Genomic DNA, 23,752 nt, shown 5'->3' with positions numbered 1-23,752 from the left:
TGGAATTGACCTTAACTGACAGAAACTTACCTTAGGTGCAGGTACAGCTGTGTCATTTCTCTGTACTTCAGATCTACAAAGAGTTCATCAACGTTAGTGGCTACGCGGGTGGATGGGGGTGGGGTGCCAGTCTCTCGGTGTTTAATGATCAGATGGTGTCAGCGGGTGATATATCTGAAGAACGTCCTGACCAGACTGACAGTCATATACATTGTGTAAGATAAGTTAGGACATCACGAGCAATGTGAAGTTTTGCTTTATAACGTGAAGGAGATCTCTTGGACATCGCACACCCAAAGATCTTAATATGTAACGGCTGCTGTATCTATCACCGGCTATGCGAATCCGTTACGAATGTGTAAATCACGCCATTGCATCCTACTACCTCTACGCCAAGTACATGGCCAATATGACGATGATGAGTGCAGTCTGGCACCGTTCATTCTCCCTGGAGACTCCACACACAGGTATGTCCATTGCGATAATGTACATGAAACTGGGGTCTGCCTGCAAAGATACGGTGTCACTCATAGGTCCAGTGTAGTAGTCGGATACATCAGCATTGGCCAATTTGTATTCGCCGTCTTGTGAAGGGGAGCTGGAACGATGGATGCCTTGCTGAATACCCTTGCTGCTCTAGATGTCGCCAGAAATCCATGTAGAAAGTTGCTATTAACAAACCAGTTCTCTGATTCAGACTACGGTCTCTTACTGCAGAGTCGTACACAGCTGACAGAATATCTGCCCTCTGTGGCGCTGGTCGCGTGAGGCCAATGAGATCCTGGATGGTGTTTTGTACGCCTGCCGGAGTGGCTTAGTGGTTCTAGGCGCTTCAGTCTGGAACCGCACGACCGCCACGGTCGCTGGTTCAAATCCTACCTCGGGTATGGATGTGTTTGATGTCTTTAGGTTGGTTCGGTTTAAGTAGTTCTAAGTTCTAGGGAACTGATGACCTCAGATGTTAAGTCCCGTAGTGCTCGGAGCCATTTATTTGGGGGTTGTGTACGATCCTCCTCACATTGGAGATAGTTGAGCCAGTATGGTTGTTTCAGGATCCCGAACGACGCGAGCTATTATATTGCTGAATCATAAAACCTGTATCGATAGCTCACTATCATACCGCTTTCGAATTTGACATGTGCCAATGGAGTTTTCTTTCCATTTACACTAGGCGTAACTAGATGATCTCATGAACATTACCATTGAAATCTGAGTTCCGAATGAGTACTCTTGTTCTTACGTACTCTTTATATACCCTCACATTTGTGCGGTGGAGCGGAAATCATGATTATGTATGTACCCTCATTATTTACGTAGTACCCTTCATTAAATTTTGATGTTTCTTGCTTGTCTCCTTCTTGGAGCAATTTAATGGCCACTGTAGTATGACAGACATCGAGGCACAAAAATAGTACAAAAAGCACGACGAAATAACTGCTTAGCATGGATGATACTTATCGTTTCCATTATTTCGCCAAACGGCAGTAGCTTGGAGCACCCAGCGGCAGGCAGTGGACTCGAGCACGGTCCTCCCTGCAACAGCCACGTTTTGCGCCGCTTGCTGCTGGTGCCTGCGACATCGCCGGCTGTGATACGAGCCGTGACGCGCGCCCACCGTCCTCCGAGCACAGGCGTGTGCTTCGGCGGCGCGCCGCAGCGAGCGCTGGCATCGCGGGCGCCTCCGCGTCGGAACGGCGCGCGGCAGTAGCGCGGGGTGATCCGCCGCCGCCGGTCCGCCGCGACGTCGACGCCGCCCCCGACGCCGCCCCCGACGCCGACGCCGCCCCCGGCAGCGAGTCGCGTGTCGCCGCTGGCTGGATGACGGCGACCGGCCGCTGCTAGGTCGGCATGGGCTGGTGCGCGGCGTGTGCACCGCTCGCGGCGCTCCTGCTGCTGGTTTGCGCTCACGGTAAGTCGGGTACCAGGGCTTTGCGTTCTTCCCTCACCTGCGCACTTCTCCTTGCCGAAGTTTGAGTATTTCTGAGAAACGTAGCGGCTGGGAAGTATCCGTCAGCCCATATTTCGGATACTCAATGGACAGGAAAGCTTAAGAGTCTCAGCTCAACCTATCATGATATTTCGAGCGTATTTACACTGACAATATATGCGTGATAAATTCGTGGCCCTCAGGAAGCTTGATGAAGTGCAGGCGGACTCATGATGAATTTCCTTTTATTACTGATGTTTATTCTTTTTTTTAAAAAAAAAAAAATAAAGAGCACTACGGCATTTTGACTGCGAAAACACGATTTCCTTTTCGTACTTCCAAATTGTTCCAGTTGTCTAGACCCCAAAGGAAATTCCAGTAATTAAAAGATTAACATTTTTCTGTAACCTAAATGCAAACTATCTGTATGCAGAAAATGAAGAAATCCCCTCACCATGAAAAATAATCGAAACCATTTATTTACATCAGTAATTTACCGCTGGAAGAGTAATACGACCCGTTCATATATTTCAGAATTCGTTACTCAACAGTCTTCGTTGGTCCTGAAGAATATTCAGGTGTGATAACCTACACACTGGCATGTTTAATATGTATCAAAAAACATGTAAACTATGACTGAATTCGAACAAAAAATTCTTACGAATTTCTCACCTATAATTTTCCTTTTCATTCAAATTTTTAGTTTACGTTCTTTCAATATACAATCGTCATTCAATTTTCTATCTTCCCTTTGTCGGGCCCTTCCCCAATCCTGCCATACAGTACTGTTTCTTCGTGTCACCTAATGTACGTACATTAAAAAAAAAAATTGCGCCTCATTTTTTCCTGGCTATATTCGGGACGAATTTTCTAACCCCGTATCTTCTGATTATTTCACCGGTTTCTTCCTCGTTGACACATCCAAATAGGTCACTCCTAGTAATACGGCAATAAAGTAAACTTCTCAGCACAATAAGGTAACCTAGTAATAATTACTTTGTTATCACTTTCGTCGTGTTAGTATTACTGCAATTGAGTTAATAATCTTACTAACATGCAATGAACTATTATTCAATCAATTGACATTCTTTTGAAGAGCAGTTTTATTGCGTTCTTTCTCGCGTCTATTGACGACCTATAGCATTGGTTCGGACTCAAAATTCTTAAGCCAACGTTACGCCGCGATTCTATTGCCTCTTAGTATGATACAGTTGTCAGATTTTCCAGAAAGCCGATAATGCTCAATATGGGATAAAATACACATTTGTCGCTCTCCGTTACAGATAAGAGTTGAGAAATAAGTTATACAATATTTCTTCAATGTTGATGTAGTCAGTGGTGCATTTGCCTAAGAGATAAAACAATAAACATGAAATTAAATATGGAATTAGACTGTTGTTAGTTCTACATTTAATGAGGTTTTGAAACTACTGTCTGGCAATACACGCCTATTATTGCTATTTGTCAGTTGATGTGTATTAGGGAAGTTGACAACCATAAAGACATCGCATGTCATCAACGTAGTTGCTTGTTCTAGCTGTAATTATCGACAGGCATTATAGAGAGAAAGGGCACTGATTTACTCTGCACGACCTGTCGGCATACTGGACGCTCGGTAATGTACAGCTCATCAGCGTATGAATATTGTAAAATTTGTTCAATGAATCACTCACTAGCTTTTTCTCGTCAGTGCAATTCAATTAAGAGCCGTGCTCAGTTCAATTACAGAATTAGCTCGTTGCAACAAGTAATACCACTAAACACAAAGACCTTACTGTTAATGACTTCACAGAGAAAAATGCGTTCTACCTTAAAAACGTGGTCCAAGTTGGCTGCGCTCTGTTCGTTATCGGCGCAATTGGCCAGTTTCAACCATGGATATTATTCAAGCACATATTTTAAGCTCCGTGCTTCATTTTACAATCTGATACATCGCTGGTAGATGTGGACAGGTATACAGCATATTCTGCGCATATGTGAAAATGTAAACTGAAACGTGAAACTTAATAGACTTCTTGAAAATGGTTCACCGTTCAAATTGTCGATTTCCGCAGGTAATGAGCACAATACAGCCTACTTGGACCATGTTTTCATTCTCAAAACACGCTGAGGCTGTGGAAAGAAAATATTAAAATTTATCCGATGCCACCATCGGCTATAGTGATCTGCTCATGGGTGCCCCGCAACGGTCAATCAGATGCCGTCAGTTTTTTGTACTATAGTCGCCTGACCTGCCATTTTACTTCAATCTACTCTATAACACCACTGTCGATAAACCAGATAAAGTGTGTCAATAGTGAAGATAATAGGTAGTACTTCCTTAAAAACTAGTTTCCCTTGAATGGAACTGGAAGAATCTTTGGAAAAGAGCAATATATTCAGTTTTCACTTTAAGAAAAATAACGTTAGTGTCCAAAAAAGAACCAAAGTGCAGCATGAAAACTACTAGTTTCTGCGGGTGAAAATTCAGATACTTAAATAACAATGTAATTTAGATCCTCCAATAAGCAAATAAATTAGCCAACTTCCTCCTAAAACAGAAATTAGCGAAGTACAACATATATATGACACTGATATTTTTGTAGCACACTGAGTAGTATGTTGGAGTATCCCCTCAGCTTGACAGTATGTATAAATGTAGGTACATGTTGAAACACGTACAGAGATTTGGGCACAAATATAATCGTATCGAAGGACTGAAAACTATCGGGACATGTTTGTATACTTCGATAAAACTGATTACTGGAAATCTGTCTCACATTAACGTTAATAGTAATAGTTGTAAGTAAATACCAGCAGAAAGAAGGATCTACACTACCGTGATGCTTCTTCAGAATAAAGCGTGGAAGAAGAGATATTTTAAACCAGTATATTATTTAGGTAAGCTAACTGTCTGATAGCAGTAGAAACGTTTCACAGTGAGTGAAAAGTTATCGTCTTTGATAACTTCATCTGAATCGCAGTGAAGTTATGGAATGATAAAGAATATTGGGCTGTGTACTTGTGAGCCTCTACCGCATATCTTTACATGACAAAATATTTGAAATGTCTGAATGAGATCTTTCACGTCGTAACGTCTGTATTGGATACAATACAGACGTGGTTGGGTAACTAATTAATGAGGTCCCTACGAACAGCATTTACAGACGTAACCCAAAGGGTGAAGCACAAATTTCAAATTACAATACTCATTAAGAGTCTGTTTATGCTAGGACGTTTGTGAAATGGTTGTGTTTGTTCATAGAAAGAGATACCTCTAAGTCTGTTATTCTAACCACTACTGACATTTTATTCGTATTTCAATCGGCACAAACGTTTAAATTCTGTACTTTCTATCAGTACCAAGCAGATAAATATTTCAACGAATTATCTTCGTTCAATGGTTGATAGAATCAGGCTATCGTCATATGGTGATGTTTCGCTTATATTAGTCGGATAATGCAGGAGGTACCATTTTGCCCTTGAAAGATAAGAACTCTACTCTAATTACTGGTCGCTGTATATATTTAACTTGCCTTCAATAATTGTATATTTTCATGTTCTCCCATTCCATTCAGAGAACGCATGAGGATTTAATTACGCCTTACTGCTTGAAGTAATCAGTTAAAAACGATATTTAAAAAAAACGTATCCATATTGTATCACTTACTCAGTTACAGTAATCTACCTCGTAGTTTATTTAATTTCCGTCCAACTAAAGCAATACGTATCATCTAGACTCAGGCAGGCATTACTTAAATTGAAATTAATTTAAACATGATAATTATCACCATTATCTACCTCTAGGATGCCTCTCAGTTCATCCATGACTTCATAAAGTAAGATATTGATAGTACTTAAACTACTATTTATGTGTTTCCATTTAACTGACTCTAGCTTTCATAACCTCAAGTAGCAACTGAAATATAGATTTGAAAATATATCGTGATGATCACACACACAATGTAATACATACAGACATGCTTTTCTGTAAATTCACTACATCTTTTACTGGACTGGAAAATTCGCTTAGAAAGCTAAACACCGTCCAGAACTTCAGTAGACTTACAAAATTAACTTTGTCATAGCCAAAATAGAGACTACGTCATCTGGTTCTAGTCTATGATATATGTGAGATGTTTCGAATGTTTTAATTTACTTATTACTTGTGCAGAGTGCGAAGTCATTAATTATAGGACGACTTTAGTCAAATTACAGTGTGGCTTACCCTGTCTTTGTTGGAATGCAAGTGGCAGCTTCAAGTCAAATGTTTCATTTTATTTGTTTTGGTTTTTGGTCCACATTTCATTTCCCTATCTTCCTTAACTGAATCATGATTTACTGATGACAGTTTAAGTCATCATCCTATTCCTACTTCCATAAAAGTCTTGTCTCTATTCTCTTCCAGAATATACAGAATATGGCAAATAGACAGTGATTTGTTTAGTACAGCAGCTTAACCACCTGTTCTGTAGTACTTTTTGATCAGTTCGCCATTCTCTTAAAACTTTTCTCCAGACCATTAACTTTTTTGTATTGAGATCTCAGTACGCCTGTTAATTCTACAGCGTCATATTCTGCTTCCTGTAATTGATTCTGTCTCAAATTACTTATTAACTGTGCTAATTTCTATTTTCCTAAACGAAACAGATTTTCTTTTCTAATTTTGAAATTTTTGTTTAGTTTAGCTTGTAGCCTTCTAGACGCATCTTTTAAATATGTCTAGTAAGCAGTAAATGTTTCTCCTCAAACTAGCAGCTACGTGACTGTGTACTTCTTTCATCTAGATTATGTTTCGTATATTAGCTGCAATTTTGCTTATTGCAATTTAGCTTCGTGACTTTTTCATTTCCCTGATCAATCTCAAAATTAAATTTTCTAAGACTCATGTTCTTTCTTGAGTAGTTGCTGTTCTGTAAATGGCGAGTGAAAAACAAATTCTGCGTCTGAAAACCTGGAAGTCTTAGGGCATCTTGCCAATTCGATTTACACTTAAAACATTTAGGCATGCTCCCAATCAATCTGAAACAAAACCACTTCACATTAAACTTTATTTCAGCAATGTCCTTAACAATACCACCCAAAATACACCACAGTTATTGTAATGCTAATGAAAGAAATATCATTACTACAGGAGCTGATAGAAGCTCTCATCGACACTTTATTCTTGAACTAAAAACTCTCTCGTCTTTATTCAGACTTTGCCTCCATTAGAGTATTTGTATTAAAGCACTTCTTCTGAAATTTGGGCTACACCCTTAAAAGATACGAAGCCCGTTTCGCGAATAAAACTTCAGCCATTGGTATACTTCATAAGATTGACAGCCATCATGTGCTAAGACCTTATGCCTGGCAGCGTCGTCTCAACTTCTTGGACAGCTTCTTTTCTTCCTCCGGACTGCTTCTTTCCACCCTTCTCCAACGATACCGGTACTGAAACTCTCCCAGTCGTGGAGGGGAAGGGCGCGGCCGATGGCGAGGAGAACACGCGGAACACGCATGCTCTTAATTAAGCACGTCCTCGGAGGTGCGCATTCCGGTTGTGAAACAAAGCGAAACACCATTCCGCATTACGACGGAAAGACGTGCTAACTAGAAACTACATTTAAAATATACACTTTAGTCTGTACTTCCCGTTCTTTACACGCTTCAGCTTCGTTCTATCTTCGTCACTTTAACTGAGAATTTCTCTGCAATGTTCTTCACCTGTAGTATAAGTAATGATCAATATGCGTCTTGGTTTTACATCACGTTGTTGTTGTTGTTGTTGTTGTTGTTGTTGTTGTGGTCTTGAGTCCTGAGACTGGTTTGTTGCAGCTCTCCATACTATTCTATCCTGTGCAAGCTTCTTCATCTCCCAGTACGTGCTGCAACATACATCCTTCTGAATCTGATTAGTGTATTCATCTCTTGGTCTCCCCCTACTGTTATTACCCTCCACGATGCCCTCCAATACTAAATTGGTGATCCATCGATGTCTCATAACATGTCCTACAAACCGATCCCTGCTTCTAGTCACGTTGTGCCACAAGTTCCTCTTCACCCCAATTCTATTCAATACCTCCTCATTAGTTATGTGATCTACCCATATAATCTTCAGCATTCTTCTGTAGCACCACATTTCGAAAGCTTCTATTCTCTTCTTGTCCAAACTATTTATCGTCCATGTTTCACTTCCATACATGGCTACACTCCATACAAATACTTTCAGAAACGACTTCCTGACACTTAAATCTATATTTGATGTTAACAAATTTCTCTTGTTCAGAAACGCTTTCCTTGTCATTGCCAGTCTACATTTTATATCCTCTCTACTTCGAGCATCATCAATTATTTTGCTCCCCAAATAGCAAAACTCCTTCACTACTTTAAGTGTCTCATTTCCCAATCTAATTCCCTCAGTATAACCCGACTTAATTCGACTACATTCCATTATTCTCGTTTTGCTTTTGTTGATGTCCATCTTATAGCCTCCTTTCAAGACACTGTCCATTCCGTTCAACTACTCTTCCATGTCCTTTGCTGTCTCTGAAAGAATTACAATGTCATCGGCGAACCTTAAAGCTTTTATTTCTTCTCCATGGATTTTAATACCTACTCCTAATTTTTCTTTTGTTTCCTTCACTGTTAGCTGAATATGCAGATTGAACAACATCGGGGATAGGCTACAGCCCTGTCTCACTCCCTTCCCAACCACTGCTTCCCTTTTATGTCCCTCGACTCTCATAACTGCCATCTGGTTTCTGTACAAATTGTAAATAACCTTTCGCTCCCTGTATTTTACACCTGCCACGTGCAGAATTTGAAAGACAGTATTCCAGTCAACATTGTCAAAAGCTTTCTCTAAGTCTACAAATGCTAGAAACGTAGTTTTCACTTTTCTTAATCTAGCTTCTAAAATAAGTCGTAGGGTCAGTATTGCCTCACGTGTTCCCATATTTCTACGGAATCCAAACTGATCTTCCCCGAGGTCGGCTTCTATCAGTTTTCCCATTCGTCTGTAAAGAATTCGCGTTAGTACTTTGCAGCCGTGACTTATTAAACTGATAGTTCGGTAATTTTCACATCCTTTACGTTAACTTAAAATATTTTGCACTTTCGTAGGATCCCGGATTTCTTTTTGAAATGAATCCAATTCTTTCTTACTTCTCTGAAGAAATAGTTTATTTGACAATATGGAAGGTTTATTTTCTTCCGACAACATTCGACTACAGCGTCAGCAATTCACAAATTCGCAGTTTCCAACGCCAGAGTTTCAGACTTTGATATGTGTAAATAAATAATTTGATGCAACGTATACAACGGTAACATTTTGCACGTTTCTTCTGTACAACCATAGGAATTTATCAAAACCAAATATCTTTCACCTTCAGTGCTTTCCCTGCACCAAAATAATACTTCAACGTATCTGCACTGAGATTTGTTAAAAAGTTCCCTTTTTTAATAAATGTCCTAAAATAATTTACCTTTGAGATGCACGGAGTCCAATTTCGTCAATGGACTTGGTAAAATGCTTCAACTATCTCTACTGCTTGTATAATGCCACGGAAAATGATTTTCTTCTCATAACAGTAGTATTATCACTCATCATAGTAGTCTGGCGCTTTCCCCTACATATTATCTTCCTCTGCCTCTTTCACCCGTAGCTTATCCTCACATGTGTGCACCAGGCATTCAATCATCATGATGTATGTCAGTGTTCTGGGTCCATTGTCACATTGTATAAACCTGGTTGCATGCCACAAGAATGAAATACGTGTTCCACCTCTTAACCCCGACCGCGGGGCCGCTGTGGTAGTACACTGGATTCATATTTGACAGGACGGTGAATCCAATGCCCGTTTGACTACTGACGTTAAAATTTTCTGTGATTTCCTCAAACCGCGAGAAGCGAATACGGAGCTCGTTCCTTTGGAAGAGAACAGCTTATTTCTCTGCCCCATGCCAGTTTGTACTCTGTCGTACAGGGTAAGTGGCGTAAGGCCCCGTGTGGTGAAAAATTCGCACCGAGTTTTTGCATACTGTCATCCAAGCAGGAGCTGACAACCTGGTGGCAGAGTTTTGTTATAATAATTTATTGTTCGATAAAATTTCATCTCGACAGGTCGCTCCAGCCGTGAGAAAATGAGCAAAGACTGTTTTGTACTACTTGTAAGTTTTCTAATGGCAAATGTTGTGCGTTTAATGTCATGTTTGAAAATAAGGAACAACGAATTACTCGTTGAGACTATTGCAGCTATTCTTCACTTTAATGTGGAAATAATTGAAGCTATATGTCTCGAAAATCAAGAATGTCGCATCTGTCAGAAAATGGGAAAGTGGGGCAAATCCTCGCAAGTGTTTTTTTGGTGAATCCCCACTGGTCCGACAATGTAACAACAATTCTTTTGTGACAACCCCAGTAAAAGATGACATTCAACACATTCTGCTTAAGATTATCTCACCTGAAGGTAGTATTTTGCTGTCGAAAGTAAAGATTTACATGAAGCTCTCTAACAAAGCATTGATATGTACGCTTCTAACGTCGTCAACCAATGAAGAATGAGTGGAAGAAAAATGCGCGTGGGAAAATAGAAGCTTGCTATAGAGAAGGAGAGGCGAGCTAAAGAAAGAAATGTGAGTGCTTTAGAAATAAAACTATTTCAGGTAGATTTCATTACGTCAATGATAAAAGAGGAAGAAAACAGATCAGCCAGCTGATTATCATTCAGCGTCAGATTCTGGCTTCTTACATGAAGACCGTAGCTCAGATATGAATATGGACGTACTGTTTGGCATAGAAGTATCAGAAGAAGAAGAACAAGAAGAAGAAGAATCTGGGACATAAAGGAAGAACGCTTTTACGAGGTAGACTCAGTAACTATTTCAGGTCACACTGTTAATCCTCCTGTCTTGGAGGATATTGTGCTCGGCACTTTGACTTCAATACAACAATGTTACAAAGGGTGATTTCAAATGTTCATATGATGCCGTCATCTCTTTTTATCCATGTGTATCTCCAATGGGGCGAAAAGCCGCACCGTAGCTTTACCTCGTTTTGTGACCTAAAATCCCACAATTTTCGTTTTATCTAAATTGTAAATTAATCTGTAATTTACAATCAGACAGAGCTGTAGTTTGGAAATATCGTAGGTAACAACCCAACCGACGACTTCAATTGAAAATCGCACGAAAATCTACCCCTTATTCGCCACAATTGTACAGAAACTGAAAACTCCGTGGCCATACCGCCACATACACTACGGGAGGTTCAACTCTAATCATCTCTCCTTCTTTCGACTATTCAGTCTTTATTCCTGGCCTAAAGTGTGCTTTATTTATGACGGTGGCCACGTTTAGGTTCGTTCTGCGCATCTGACGTCACAAAACACAGTCAGCCAATGAACACAGAATGACGCTGCTAGAACTCGACTGCAGTGCAGAGCACAGACGAGTGTTTTCAGTTTTAGAAATGTTCAGTCATAAATAAAGTAATTAAACGAAAGCAATGTCTTGATAGCAGCCTTCCTTATATAGAAAGTTTGGAAAAAGCAATCTTTATGCCTATTGCTTCATGTTCTATTAGTTAATTAAACCAAACAAGCAGTAAGCCTCCTATTTCAGGTGATAGCAAGGAAAGGTGTTTGTATCATTCTCACTAACCGCTTTTTCGCAATAAAGAACAGCGGTGATTGTTTATTTCCTATTGTACTTCGACGAAACGTGAGTAATTCATAATCATACCAACAGTGGTTTTCGGTATTTTGCGTGATATTTTAAAGTCCTCCGGGAGATATATTGAATGACGAGCTGCATTAGCGTAATGGTTAAAATGTGTGGCTGCTAAGCGAAAAGTTCTGAATTCATACCTTGATCGGTGCTAAATATTTTCTTTATTTAAAAACAATATCGAAGTGTCTTACTTCATGAGTTTTATTCGAATGAATGTAATTTTTTGAAATTTCTAGTGGCAACTAAAATCGACCATACGGAAAGTATACGCAATTGACTCTTACCTCTGCAAACTCTTCAAAATTTCGTGCAATGGTTTACTACGTCTAATGCTGCACAATAACTGCATTGAACATCGAAACAAAATTAAGTCATTTATGGGGGGAAGGTATCAGTCAAGAAGATGTGTACAAATCAAATTTTTGGGCCAAACAGTTTTTGTGAAATCGCATGATAAAGTGTGTCAAAGGAGTCGAAACACCATGTATCTGCACAGGCAAGCAGTGCAATGATGACAAAATCGCGTACATCGTGGAATGCGGGGAGCACGTCTCTGTAGCAGCGAAAGGGTTAATGCGTCCGTGGTGGCTTTACGTCGTAAACTGCGCGCTCCTACCTATACGTGTTTGCGAACTATACTATGGCGCTGCTTCTCTTGGCGCGTACAACTGCCAACGCAGCAATCTACCGCGCCTGGGCGGGCATGCGCAAACCGCCAAGATGAAAGAATTGAGCTATAGCCTAATATTTCTCCGTATGACCTTCACGTCTGTGTACGTAAATATTAATGGATTTCTACATACTCCTTATCCCTTATTTTCTCTTAATTTTTCTGTGTGCATTGCATCATATAATAATTTGTATCAAATTGGTCTCCGGGAGTAATTCACCTGATCCGAGTCAACATTTGGCAAAAATTATTCGGATTATTTGAAGAAAGGTATTTTCATATGCGTTAGCAGCCTTTGGCAGTTCCATGCACCGCTGCTGTGCTTTAGTGCCCGTTACGTAGCTGTTAATGGACGACAACTATCGGAGCCACTTGCGACGTAACTAGTGCCGTCACCATTCGTCGACAGCTGATGGACTCCGTTCGCTGCGACGACGCTTCTGCCCCGCTGGCAGCCGCCGGCTAATCACCTCCGTTTTATTCAGTGACCTGCGTGTCGCCATTTGTCCACGGCTAACAGCGGTCCACGGAATTCTTTGTTACTCTCATATTCCTGTTTAAAACTGCATTAATTCAGGTCGCCGAATCTAACATCTATTCCAAGCCTCCTGTTAGAGAAGGTAAACTGTACGATTCGTCCACTCTTCCCGTTGGGAGAACATAGTCACCATTTAACTTATTACCACCCTATGGGGAACCACTCTGTATTCATCAAAGTTCACTGAGTTCGGCTTGAGCTGGTACTAGCTTTAAAACGGCACGATATTTCAAACAGCTCTCAGTGTCCATTATAACACGAACTGAAATGTATAAGAAATAACATTTGTAGACCTAATTTGTCAGTGACTGACACTGTAATAGAAACAGCTCCCAGCCATCCATTCTGTGATTTCTTTGTTAACACATTTCGAAGTTAACCACACAGGAAGTCTTAATAGGCAGTAGCAACCAACTGATACCTGTTAGAAACGCCTGAGAAAAGCCCTTCGCACCTCAGAACAACTTGAGTAACTAGCGCATGGGAAGTGTAGTTATTTCTTACAAAGGTGTTCTACATAACACTGCCAAATGTTCAGTAAGGGGCATATGTTTCGAGATAGTGGCAACAAATCATTTATGTACTCTTCGAATACAAAACTTTAAAATATTATTCAGGTGTTAATCTTAATTCTACGTGTGGAATGCCACCGTAACTAGTCTCCAACAATCTACGGTTGTTTGTCACAGTTTAAGTTTGTATAGCGAAATCTGACAAATTTCTCCATGAGGCCCGACTGACGGAACGAGCAAGATCTTTTAAGCTTATCAGCAGAGAGCCAATGTCATTTTTATAACATAATATGTATATTTTCAGGAAAAAGATCAGGTGGCCATACTTATATTCAGAAGACGAAAATGTACTACTGACGGCAGGCATAGGTAGAAACAACTATTCCAAGCCATAAGAATACTTATTCTCTTCGTCGAGGAAAGAGGGGAAACCCTGAGAAGTAGAAAGGACAGAATAATAGGACATATGTTAAAATATCAGGTAATAACTCCCAATTTACTAGATCAGATTGTACAGGGCAAAAAAAGAAACTGTAGAGTAAGACATAGATTGGAATACATCCAGCAAATAACTCAAGACGTAGGTTGCAAGTGCTCATCTAAGATGAATAGGTTAGCACAAGAGAAGAATTCTTGGCGGACAGCATCAAATCAGTCACAAATCATCGAGAATAGCTTTTGTTAGGAATATGGAAGTTGGAGACTGGGACGCCAGAGATACTAGGTTATAGTTGTTACTCTAGTAAGTAATGTGTATTGAGAGGAAGCGAAATGAGAAGCGGAATAAATAAATCAATTATGAACAAAGATGAAAGCTGTAAGCCTGAGCTCGTAATACCAACCAGAAAGACAGAGGGTAGTAAGAAGGAAAAAAAAGAAGAGGAAAAGAGTACACACAAAAAGGAGAAGTATCTTTTTTACAGGAGGTGAAAAGGTAAATAAAAAAAATTAAAGGCTCAAATTAATAGAGTTGAAATCTGGATATTTAAGACAGTAATGATAATGAGCTCTCCATCTGATACAAAGAGTATCTTTCATCGTCCGTGAAGTACTGTAGATGAAATTCTTTGACGTTCTACTTCTTGTTCATTAACGCAGCATACAGCCGACAACAGAAAAAAATACGTTTGATTTCTTTCATAATGCACAACGCACGGATCAAGTGGCTGAATGTATTTTCAGAGACGGTATCGTAATTGTATGACAGAAGGCCGCGGCGAGTGTGTTTTAGCCTAAAAGCGACACTCATTATGCAGCGTTTCGATATGGCAGTGGCATCACCAATAGCTGCGCACTATGTCCGCCGCTAACGACAACTATAAATTTTTCGCAGTAAACCCAGTCTGATTTTTGCAATTAGCTTACATCGTGCTGTGTAACGGGGGCCAAGCGGCTATTGTTGTTTGAAATTTACGGGTCGCGTGGCAGCGTAAAGAGTGAATAAAAGTTTTGTGCTCCATGGCAGGACGACCTTCTCTTGAACGTAAATGCTGCGCGAGGGAAGAAAAATTTTTCTCAACTGTTTATTACTTCTTATTACGGGATAAAATGAAACTTTGTTGTGCGTTCTTTGTTTTATTTAGATATGAAGGAGAAATTAGGTGCGTTCAGTTACGACTGGAAAGTGTACGCAACAAAGGCCTGGTCGTTCAAGATGAGAAATTAGCTCAGCAGGACCAGAAAATTATGAGAGCCTGAAGAGGCCGCAACGTTTTCACGGGAACTGTCACAGCATTCGCCAGAAAGGTTTTAGGAAACTGTGGAATTTTAAAATCCTGATGCCACATCAATATCACGTGACGAAAGCCATCACATGACATGAATTATGATAGTTACGTCACCTCTGACCTCGATTGTGCGATTTATTCACTGTGATAAAGAATTAAAATTTTTAAGCCAATTTTTTGAGCAGAAGAGGCTTTTTCAAATGCTCAGAATGTACTGACCAACGTGACCGGACGGTTTCAGAATTGCCAGTAAAATCAGGGGTGTTTCAAGTAATATCTTGTGATTTTCTTTGTACTTTATAAACCGCTGTTACACTAAAGACTACTTCGTATGCCACTTCCATGACGATCGCTTCTTTGTTGCTTTCACAACCAATTTTAGGGAATTTAGTGAGCGTATTATTCCTTTTTTATGCTTTATGAAAAAACACTTCGCTTTCTTAGTGTAGTTTAATATATAGTTTTTAGGAATCATGAGGCTGTCCTAGTTCTTCCTGAACTGCTCTAAAAATTTCATTATTTTATTCAGGATTGTATTCTGCACCTCCAGAATCGGTCTGGCCTCAAAAGAAAGAATTAAAAACGTTATGGAAATACATTTTAGAAGTATCAAAGGTCATTTTTTTTACGAGTGCTTCAAAGAAAGCTGCAATACGAACAGAAGAAAGTTCTGTATTCAAATGATTTTAGGAACGAAGGTTAGTCTTTTAGATTACTGCGAAAGCACTGGCAAAACATTGAATTCGTCAATATCTGTTATATTTACTAAGACTGTAAAACATGTACACGGTATACAACAGAACTTTCCGCGGTACGTATCTGTGAGTAATTGTCTACAGCTTTTCGAAGAGAGGGTAGTTATTATTGGATGTCCTATCTACTTTGAAGTGTTTGTAGGCGAAGCAAACCAAGTCAACATTCGACGGAAGATAATAAGAGGAGAGAACGGTAAATTTACAAGACAAATACGGAGACTTGAACACCGTTCCGCCTGAAAAGTGTATCAGTGTCTTAACTACTGTATCACGTGCTGCATGTTGGTTCATTTCCCGAGGTCAATTCACATCAGAATATGAGTACAAATACTCGCTTGGGAAGACGAAATTCCCTTTCTCTTTATATCTGCAAGTAGGAGAAAGCATGTATTTGAAACCCGTTATAGAGTTTTCAGTTTAGCATGAAAGACGGTATGTAATATTATTTTACCCAGGCATTGTTTTGGTTTTCTTGTGGAACACTTTGGTGCGAAGTTCCTCTTGAATATTAGACATATTGCATTAAGTAGCATATTTACAGATTTCGTATTTCTTCTCCTACCAATTTACTAATTTTTTTCGGTTTAACCAATCAATTTTTTTCATTTTCGTAGTTATAGTACTTCCCTTTGTACACCTTCCTTGTTCAGACGTCAGTGTGATTCGCATTCACATATTTCGAGGAAAAATGAAAGCTTGCCCATTTTTCTATGGAAAGATATTTCTATCCCGCAATTGACCATTTCGTATGCGCTTACTATTCATTGTCCATTAAACATTCTCCACTTTTCTTCCTAATCAGAAGAGATGACATCCTTCATCCACTCTACTGAAATCAGTTTTTGTAGTTAACCGTTTTGTACCTGATACTTACCTTAGTCATGGACTTCACTCATCTAACTAATTATTCTGTGCGTTAGTGCATTTTTTTACGCTGGGAGACATCACTAATAGCTAAATCAGTGGTAATTCTTCACGCTGTTGCCGAATTGGACATATCTGTCTTCTGTGTTATATTTTCACTACCCACGTCGTATTCTTTTTCATACTACAGCTTAAAATATAGTTTTTGTTGTGTTGTTACTGTTTACTTCATACCTTTTTTATTTATGAAACACTATTAATTGAAGGTGTATGGTATTGGGAAAGTTTATCAATCAACTACGCACCGTTTTCATGTATGTTAGTCAACGACGCACTGTTTACTTGAATGAATTCCAACAACGTGGTGATTCTTTTCGTTTCTTCTTCTCTGTTCAATTATGAATAATAATAGTGAAACTTCAACATTTTAAAATTGGAGTGGTTTTCTTTGTAACTGTCCTGTCATCTTTCCTGTACATTTTTCGTTGTCTATTGTCTGTCTTGTAGTTGGTTTAATATGCGATACAATTTGCACTCAGAAAATGTCTGATGCATGTTGCCATCGCAGTGTACTAATTACGACGGTTCTTTGTCGCTTTCTAACATCTCGTCTCAATCTTCCTATATTAGGCGTTGTTTTTTTGTTTTATAAATACACTCCTGGAAATGGAAAAAAGAACACATTGACACCGGTGTGTCAGACCCACCGTACTTGCTCCGGACACTGCGAGAGGGCTGTACAAGCAATGATCACACGCACGGCACAGCAGACACACCAGGAACCGCGGTGTTGGCCGTCGAATGGCGCTAGCTGCACAGCATTTGTGCACCACCGCCGTCAGTGTCAGCCAGTTTGCCGTGGCGTACGGAGCTCCATCACAGTCTTTAACACTGGTAGCATGCCGCGACAGCGTGGACGTGAACCGTATGTGCAGTTGACGGACTTTGAGCGAGGGCGTATAGTGGGCATGCGGGAGGCCGGGTGGACGTACCGCCGAATTGCTCAACACGTGGGTCGTGAGGTCTCCACAGTACATCGATGTTGTCGCCAGTGGTTGGTTGAAGGTGCACGTGCCCGTCGACCTGGGACCGCAGCGGCGCACGGATGCACGCCAAGACCGTAGGATCCTACGCAGTGCCGTAGGGGACCGCACAACCACTTCCCAACAAATTAGGGACACTGTTGCTCCTGGGGTATCGGCGAGGACCATTCGCAACCGTCTCCATGAAGCTGAGCTTCGGTCCCGCACACCGTTAGGCCGTCTTCCGCTCATGCCCCAACATCGTGCAGCCTACCTCCAGTGGTGTCGACAGGCGTGAATGAAGGGACGAATGGAGACGTGTCGTCTTCAGCGATGAGAGTCGCTTCTGCCTTGGTGCCAATGATGGTCGTATGCGTGTTTGGCGCCGTGCAGGTGAGCGCCACAATCAGGACTGCATACGACCGAGGCACAAAGGGCCAACACCCGGCATCATGGTGTGGGGAGCGATCTCCTACACTGGCCGTACACCTCTGGTGATCGTCGAGGGGACACTGAATAATGCACGGTACATCCAAGCCGTCATCGAACCCATCGTTCTACCATTCCTAGACCGGCAAGGGAACTTGCAGTTCCAACAGGACAATGCACGTCCGCATGTATCCCGTGCCACCCAACGTGCTCTAGAAGGTGTAAGTCAACTACCCTAGCCAGCTAGATCTCCGGATCTGTCCCCCATTGAGCATGTTTGGGACTGGATGAAGCGTCGTCTCACGCGGTCTGCACGTCCAGCACGAACGCTGGTCCAATTGAGGCGTCAGGTGGAGATGGCATGGCAAGCCATTCCACAGGACTACATCCAGCATCTCTATGATCGTCTCCATGGGAGAATAGCAGCCTGCATTGCTGCGAAAGGTGGATATACACTGTACTAGTGCCGACATTGTGCATGCTCTGTTGCCTGTGTCTATGTGCCTGTGGTTCTGTCAGTGTGATCATGTGATGTATCTGACCCCAGGAATGTGTCAAAAAAGTTTCCCCTTCCTGGGACAATGAATTCACGGTGTTCTTATTTCAATTTCCAGGAGTGTATTTATTCAGTTACGTAAAATTCCTCAAATACAAGCTATAAAGGAATGAAATTAGTGTCATTCAAATTCATTATTATGTTAAGAGGTCGTTTCCGCCTACACATCTAAAAGTAATAGCTTGTTCCCTTTTGAGAAAGTTGTCCTCCATGCTACTGTCTGCTACCTGCCAATATATTGTTGTTATCTCCTTTCAATTTTCAGTAGTCACTTTCTAGGTATGCCCTTTTTACTTTTCACTTGTAAAGTACATTTTTCTCTGGCTAAACGAGTCGTGTGATATTGTTATGTACTAAGTTGTCGCTACACGAGTAAGGACCTGAGATAATTCTTGATACTTACATTTAAACTTTGTCTGGATCGTAATAATTAATATGGCGTAAATGTCTCATACGCAACAGTAAACACATATCGATCTGGAAAACATTCTGTGTGGAAGTATATCCAACTGTAATATATTACTTTCATGACGTTTTATTAATGCCACTGACTAAAAGTTCGTTGATGTCTCACATCGTACCCATTTTTCCGCTTCGTACGCTCTGTGGTAAATGACTGGTTCTTAGCAGCGCATTATGAATATTGTAAAGAATCTATTATACCGACTTTCATTTTTTTAGTTCTCGATTTTCTATCCGAACTACTGCTATAGCCCTGGTATTACGTTTCTATTCGGCTAAAGTAACATTAGTGCTTTGATCTGCCTCTAATGACATAGCCGTGAACGACGGTCTTTCTTCCGTATAATTCCTTTGCTTCTGATGAGACGTACATTACCCGTTGGTCGTTCGAGGTGAGTGATAGTTCATCCCAAATGTACAAATAATATCGCAGCCTGAGGCTCTATAATATACACTGATGATTCGTCTTCTGTAGCACATTAACTTGAAAGCACAGAACATTTAAAATCAATTGTAGGTCCTCATAAACTGTAAGTTCCCAGCCTCGTCAAATTACTGTTGCTTGTATCACCAAAATGTAATTTATGAATGGTGGGCTCCATGTGGTTCCCAAGTCGTGCAGCGACCGTAAACCATAAAATTATCAAATATGCAGCAACCACTCGCAAAAATCATGGTTTATTTATACACTTTTGCAAATTGATTTCAACTGATTGACAGCCATCATCGGTGCTTTCTACCAATATGTGCCCTGAGTGATAATACCGTCTTAAGCATAAGCTTAAAACGGTATTACTACTCAAGGCACATATTGGTAGAAAGCTTATGCTTAATACGGTATTACTACTCAAGGCACATATTGGTTGATGGCACCCATGATGGGTGTTAATCAGTTGAAATCGATTTTCAAAATTCAATAAATAAAACATGATTTTGCGACTGGTCGCTGCATATTTGGTAATTTTATAAAATGTAATAACTTGTTAGCTACACGATTTCTTCAGTTTAGTCACTAGCCCATCGTTTCTGCTCTTAGCTTCTAAGGCCAATGACTAACATAACGGAATACTCTGAATTTGAGACAAATAACTAGCATCGAGTCTTTTACTATAACTTACTGTCAGAAGAGCCACCGCTTGAACAGTTGAGACTTCAGTCCGATCCCTTGTTGTTGATCTACAGGAAATGATTAGGTTATGTTAGACACGGTTAGTATTATCTCTAAAAAAGTAGTTACAGGTCGTAGCGGACAGTTTCATGTAAGTGATCATCTTGAAACTGATGGCAGGTACTTCCCTTCCCAGAACAACCAGCAAATTTTCCATGGTATGAGGTTCCAGAAGGCAGCGGAAACCATTATACAGAAGAAACATAATGTCTATCCACAGGACGACGTGTAACCTGTTACTGAAAAAGTGTTATACTGATCTCAGCTTTGTCAGAAGATTGGACACTAGTTGCCCCATTCCCTGGGTGGGGGCTGCGAAGGTGGAGGTGACTGTGAGAAAAAGAGTGGATAAGGGATAACAGTCTGTGAGTTGGTGCGTGAAATCTCAGAACCTCGAAAGTGGTAGGGAAGCCAGAAAATCTGAAAAGGGAAGTTCCAAGACTTAATCTACATATAGTCAGCGTGAGTGAAGTAAAATGGAGAGAGGGTATAAAGTAGTATCAGTGACTGCAGAACAAGGTATAACGGGAGTAAGAATCGTTATGCCAAGGGCAAAGAGTGAGTTACAGTTCAGTGATACGATTCTTCTGTTGTGGATTGACGAAAAGCCAACACCTACAATATTTCAGGTATATATGCTACAATTCAAACAGGAAACAATGAGATAGTGAAGTTATGTGAAGATATTGAACGGGTAATTCACTAAGTAAAGGAGATGGAAGTCTGTCATAGGGGATTGGAACCACGTTCTACGGGAGCGAGTAGATGAAAGGGTTACACAAGAGTATGGGCTTGGTACTATGAATGAGAGAGGGAAACGCTAATTAAATTCTCCAATGTGTGTCAGCTAGTAATAGCAAGTACGCTGTTCAGGAATCAGAAGTAGAGTAGGTACACTTGGAAAAGGCCGGTATGTACGGGAAGATTTCAATGAGATTACATCACGGCCAGACAGACTTTTCGAAATCAGGTATTGGAGTCTAAGGCATATCAGGAGCAGATACTGACTAGCTCAGTTCAGTTGAAGAGGGACATGGAAGGTAAATGTGAAGATACCAAGGGTTACAGAAGTGATCGATGGAAAAAGGAAGTACAAAAATGTTCAGGAAAATTAGGAAATTCAGAAATACATGTCATTTAGAAAAGAAGTAAATAGGAAGTTCTGGGAAGCGAAGACGAAATGGCAGTGTGATAAATGGGAAGAATCCAAAAAAGAAACGATTGTCGGAAGGATACTTAGCAAATATAAAAGTCAAAACAACCTTCTGTGAAGTTAGAAAAAAGGACGGTAACATTAAGAGTGCAATGGGAATTTTACTGTGAAACGTAGAAGAGAGAGTGGGTAGGTGGAAAGAGTACACTGAAGGCCCCTACGAGTGGGGCGACATTTTTGACGACGTATTAGAAGAAGAAACAGGAGTCGACAGGAAGAGGTAGTTCAACAAGCATTAAAATGAGAATTTAAAAGAGCTTTGGGGGCCTCAAGATCAAATAAACGACTATTCACTTTGCTATGTAGAATATATGAGACTGGCAATATACCATCAGATTTTCGGAAAAGCATCATCCAGACAATTCAGAAGAAAGAATGAGCCGGCAAAAGAGAATTGTCGCACAATGAGCAGAACAGCACATGTAACGAAGATGCTGACACGAAAAGTACACATAAGAATGGAGAAGATCGAGGATTTATTAGATGACCATCAGTTTGGCTTCAGGAAAATAAAAGGTATCAGAGAAGTAGATCTGACGTTGAGGTTGATAAAGGAAGCAAGACTAAAGAAACATAAAGACGTACATAGGATTTGTCGACGAGAGAGAGCTTTGGACCCTGTCGAATGATGAAAGATGTTCGAAGTAGTGGGAAAAAAGGGTTAAGCTAAATGGAAAGATGGGTAACACAGAATACGTGCAGAAAGCAATAGAGAACACCAAGATTAAAGGTCCAAGAACGAAGAGTTAGTATTAAAATGGGTGTAAGACAAGGATGTATTGTTTCGTCCCTACAGTTCAATCAGTACATCGGAGAAACAATGACGGAAATGAAGGTTCAAGAGTGGGATTAAAATTTAATTGAAATACATCATTGACAAGATTCACTGATGGCATTGCTATTGTCGGTCAAAGTGAAGAAAAATTACAGGATATGTATAGAATGAACAGGCTGTTGAGTACTGGATACGTATTTAGAGTGAATCGAAAAAGGCGAGAGTAATGAGAAGTAGGGGAAATGAGAACTGCGAGGAACTTAGCAACAGAATTGGGAATCGTGAAGTAGACCATGAAATTTTGCTACCTGGGTGGAAAAACGACTAGCACTGGCAAGAACAGAGTTTCCGGCCAAGAGAAGACTGTAAGCAAACACCTATCGTAATTTGAGGAAGAAATTTCTGAGAATGTGCGTTTGGAGCGTAGTATTGCAAGGTATTGCAACATGGACAGTTTTCACAGTAGTGTGACGACAGTAAGGAAACGGTTGAGATATTGTGTGGCTTCAGAGCTCCTTCCCAAAACGATTGAACGGAGACTTTAATTTGCCTCACCATGGCTATTTCACCCTATTAATTCTACGATCATCCAGCTATATTTATAAACTAACCTGCTTAATGAGTATTTTAAACTTATAGCAACAGATTACTATCGCAGATACTGGTGAATATATGTGTAAAGACTCTAACTAGTTGTATCATTACGGTGAGAATAGGCTCTGATGGTCTCGCTGTTTAGCGCCCAAAATTAAATCATCTCTCAGACAAAAGCCGCTATTAAATGTGAATGATACAGGCTGGGCAGTGGAAACAAGCTGGACAGATATTTGGATCCGCATCCAGCCATCCACATTCAGGTTTGCCATCGTTTCCCTAAATTACACAAGGAAAATGCCGAGTGGTCCCGTTGATTAAGACACAGCCCATTTCCTTTCCTAATCTGAGTTAGTGCTCCGTCTGTAATGAACTTGTCTTCGATGGTGGCTTTAACTTCTACACTTTCTAACAGTGGCTGAAACATTCATTGGCTTTACAGCATTTCACGGTCACGAATCCAGTAATTGTTTTTGAACGTTCTTTGGCATAAGAACAAGGCCCCACCACGTGGAATGTCATATTTGTTACTTTTAATCATTTCTGTATTGGAGGCGTGTTTTTCTATGGTGGGATTGCTGCCCTTACAATATTCTGCTGCCAGTAGCACAAAGTAAGAAAAATAGTTTCGTTGTGGATCTTTGATCTTCTGGCTATAGTGACTCATAATATAAGGCGGCTTACGGACTTTAGGGTCATCAGGAAAAATCCAGTAAATTATATGCTAAGATATAAGGTCTGCACCTGACTGTGCCGCTTTAGAACAACTAAATAGAAATGCAATAATGAATAATTAAGTAGGTAGTAAAGTTGAAGATTACTGGAGAACTATCAAAACGGATTATCTCAG

At 40.4% G+C, this 23,752-nt stretch overlaps 1 protein-coding gene across 1 annotated transcript in view; it reads left to right on the top strand.

The window, feature by feature from the left end:
- The first annotated feature begins 1,602 nt into the window (after positions 1-1,602).
- LOC126281531 (carbonic anhydrase-related protein 10-like) overlaps positions 1,603-23,752 on the top strand; it is a 925,111-nt gene continuing 902,961 nt past the window's right edge. Inside the window, exon 1 of the mRNA XM_049980578.1 lies at positions 1,603-1,909. Within this exon, the coding sequence (XP_049836535.1) occupies positions 1,849-1,909 (61 nt within the window). The 5' untranslated portion in view covers positions 1,603-1,848. The remainder of the gene's footprint in view (positions 1,910-23,752) is intronic.

This window comes from Schistocerca gregaria, chromosome 7, assembly GCF_023897955.1.
Source record: "Schistocerca gregaria isolate iqSchGreg1 chromosome 7, iqSchGreg1.2, whole genome shotgun sequence".
In the NCBI taxonomy this organism is placed as follows: Eukaryota; Metazoa; Arthropoda; class Insecta; order Orthoptera; family Acrididae; genus Schistocerca; species Schistocerca gregaria.
Note: the sequence above shows the minus strand (reverse complement) of the source record. Positions and strands in the feature narration are given on the sequence as shown.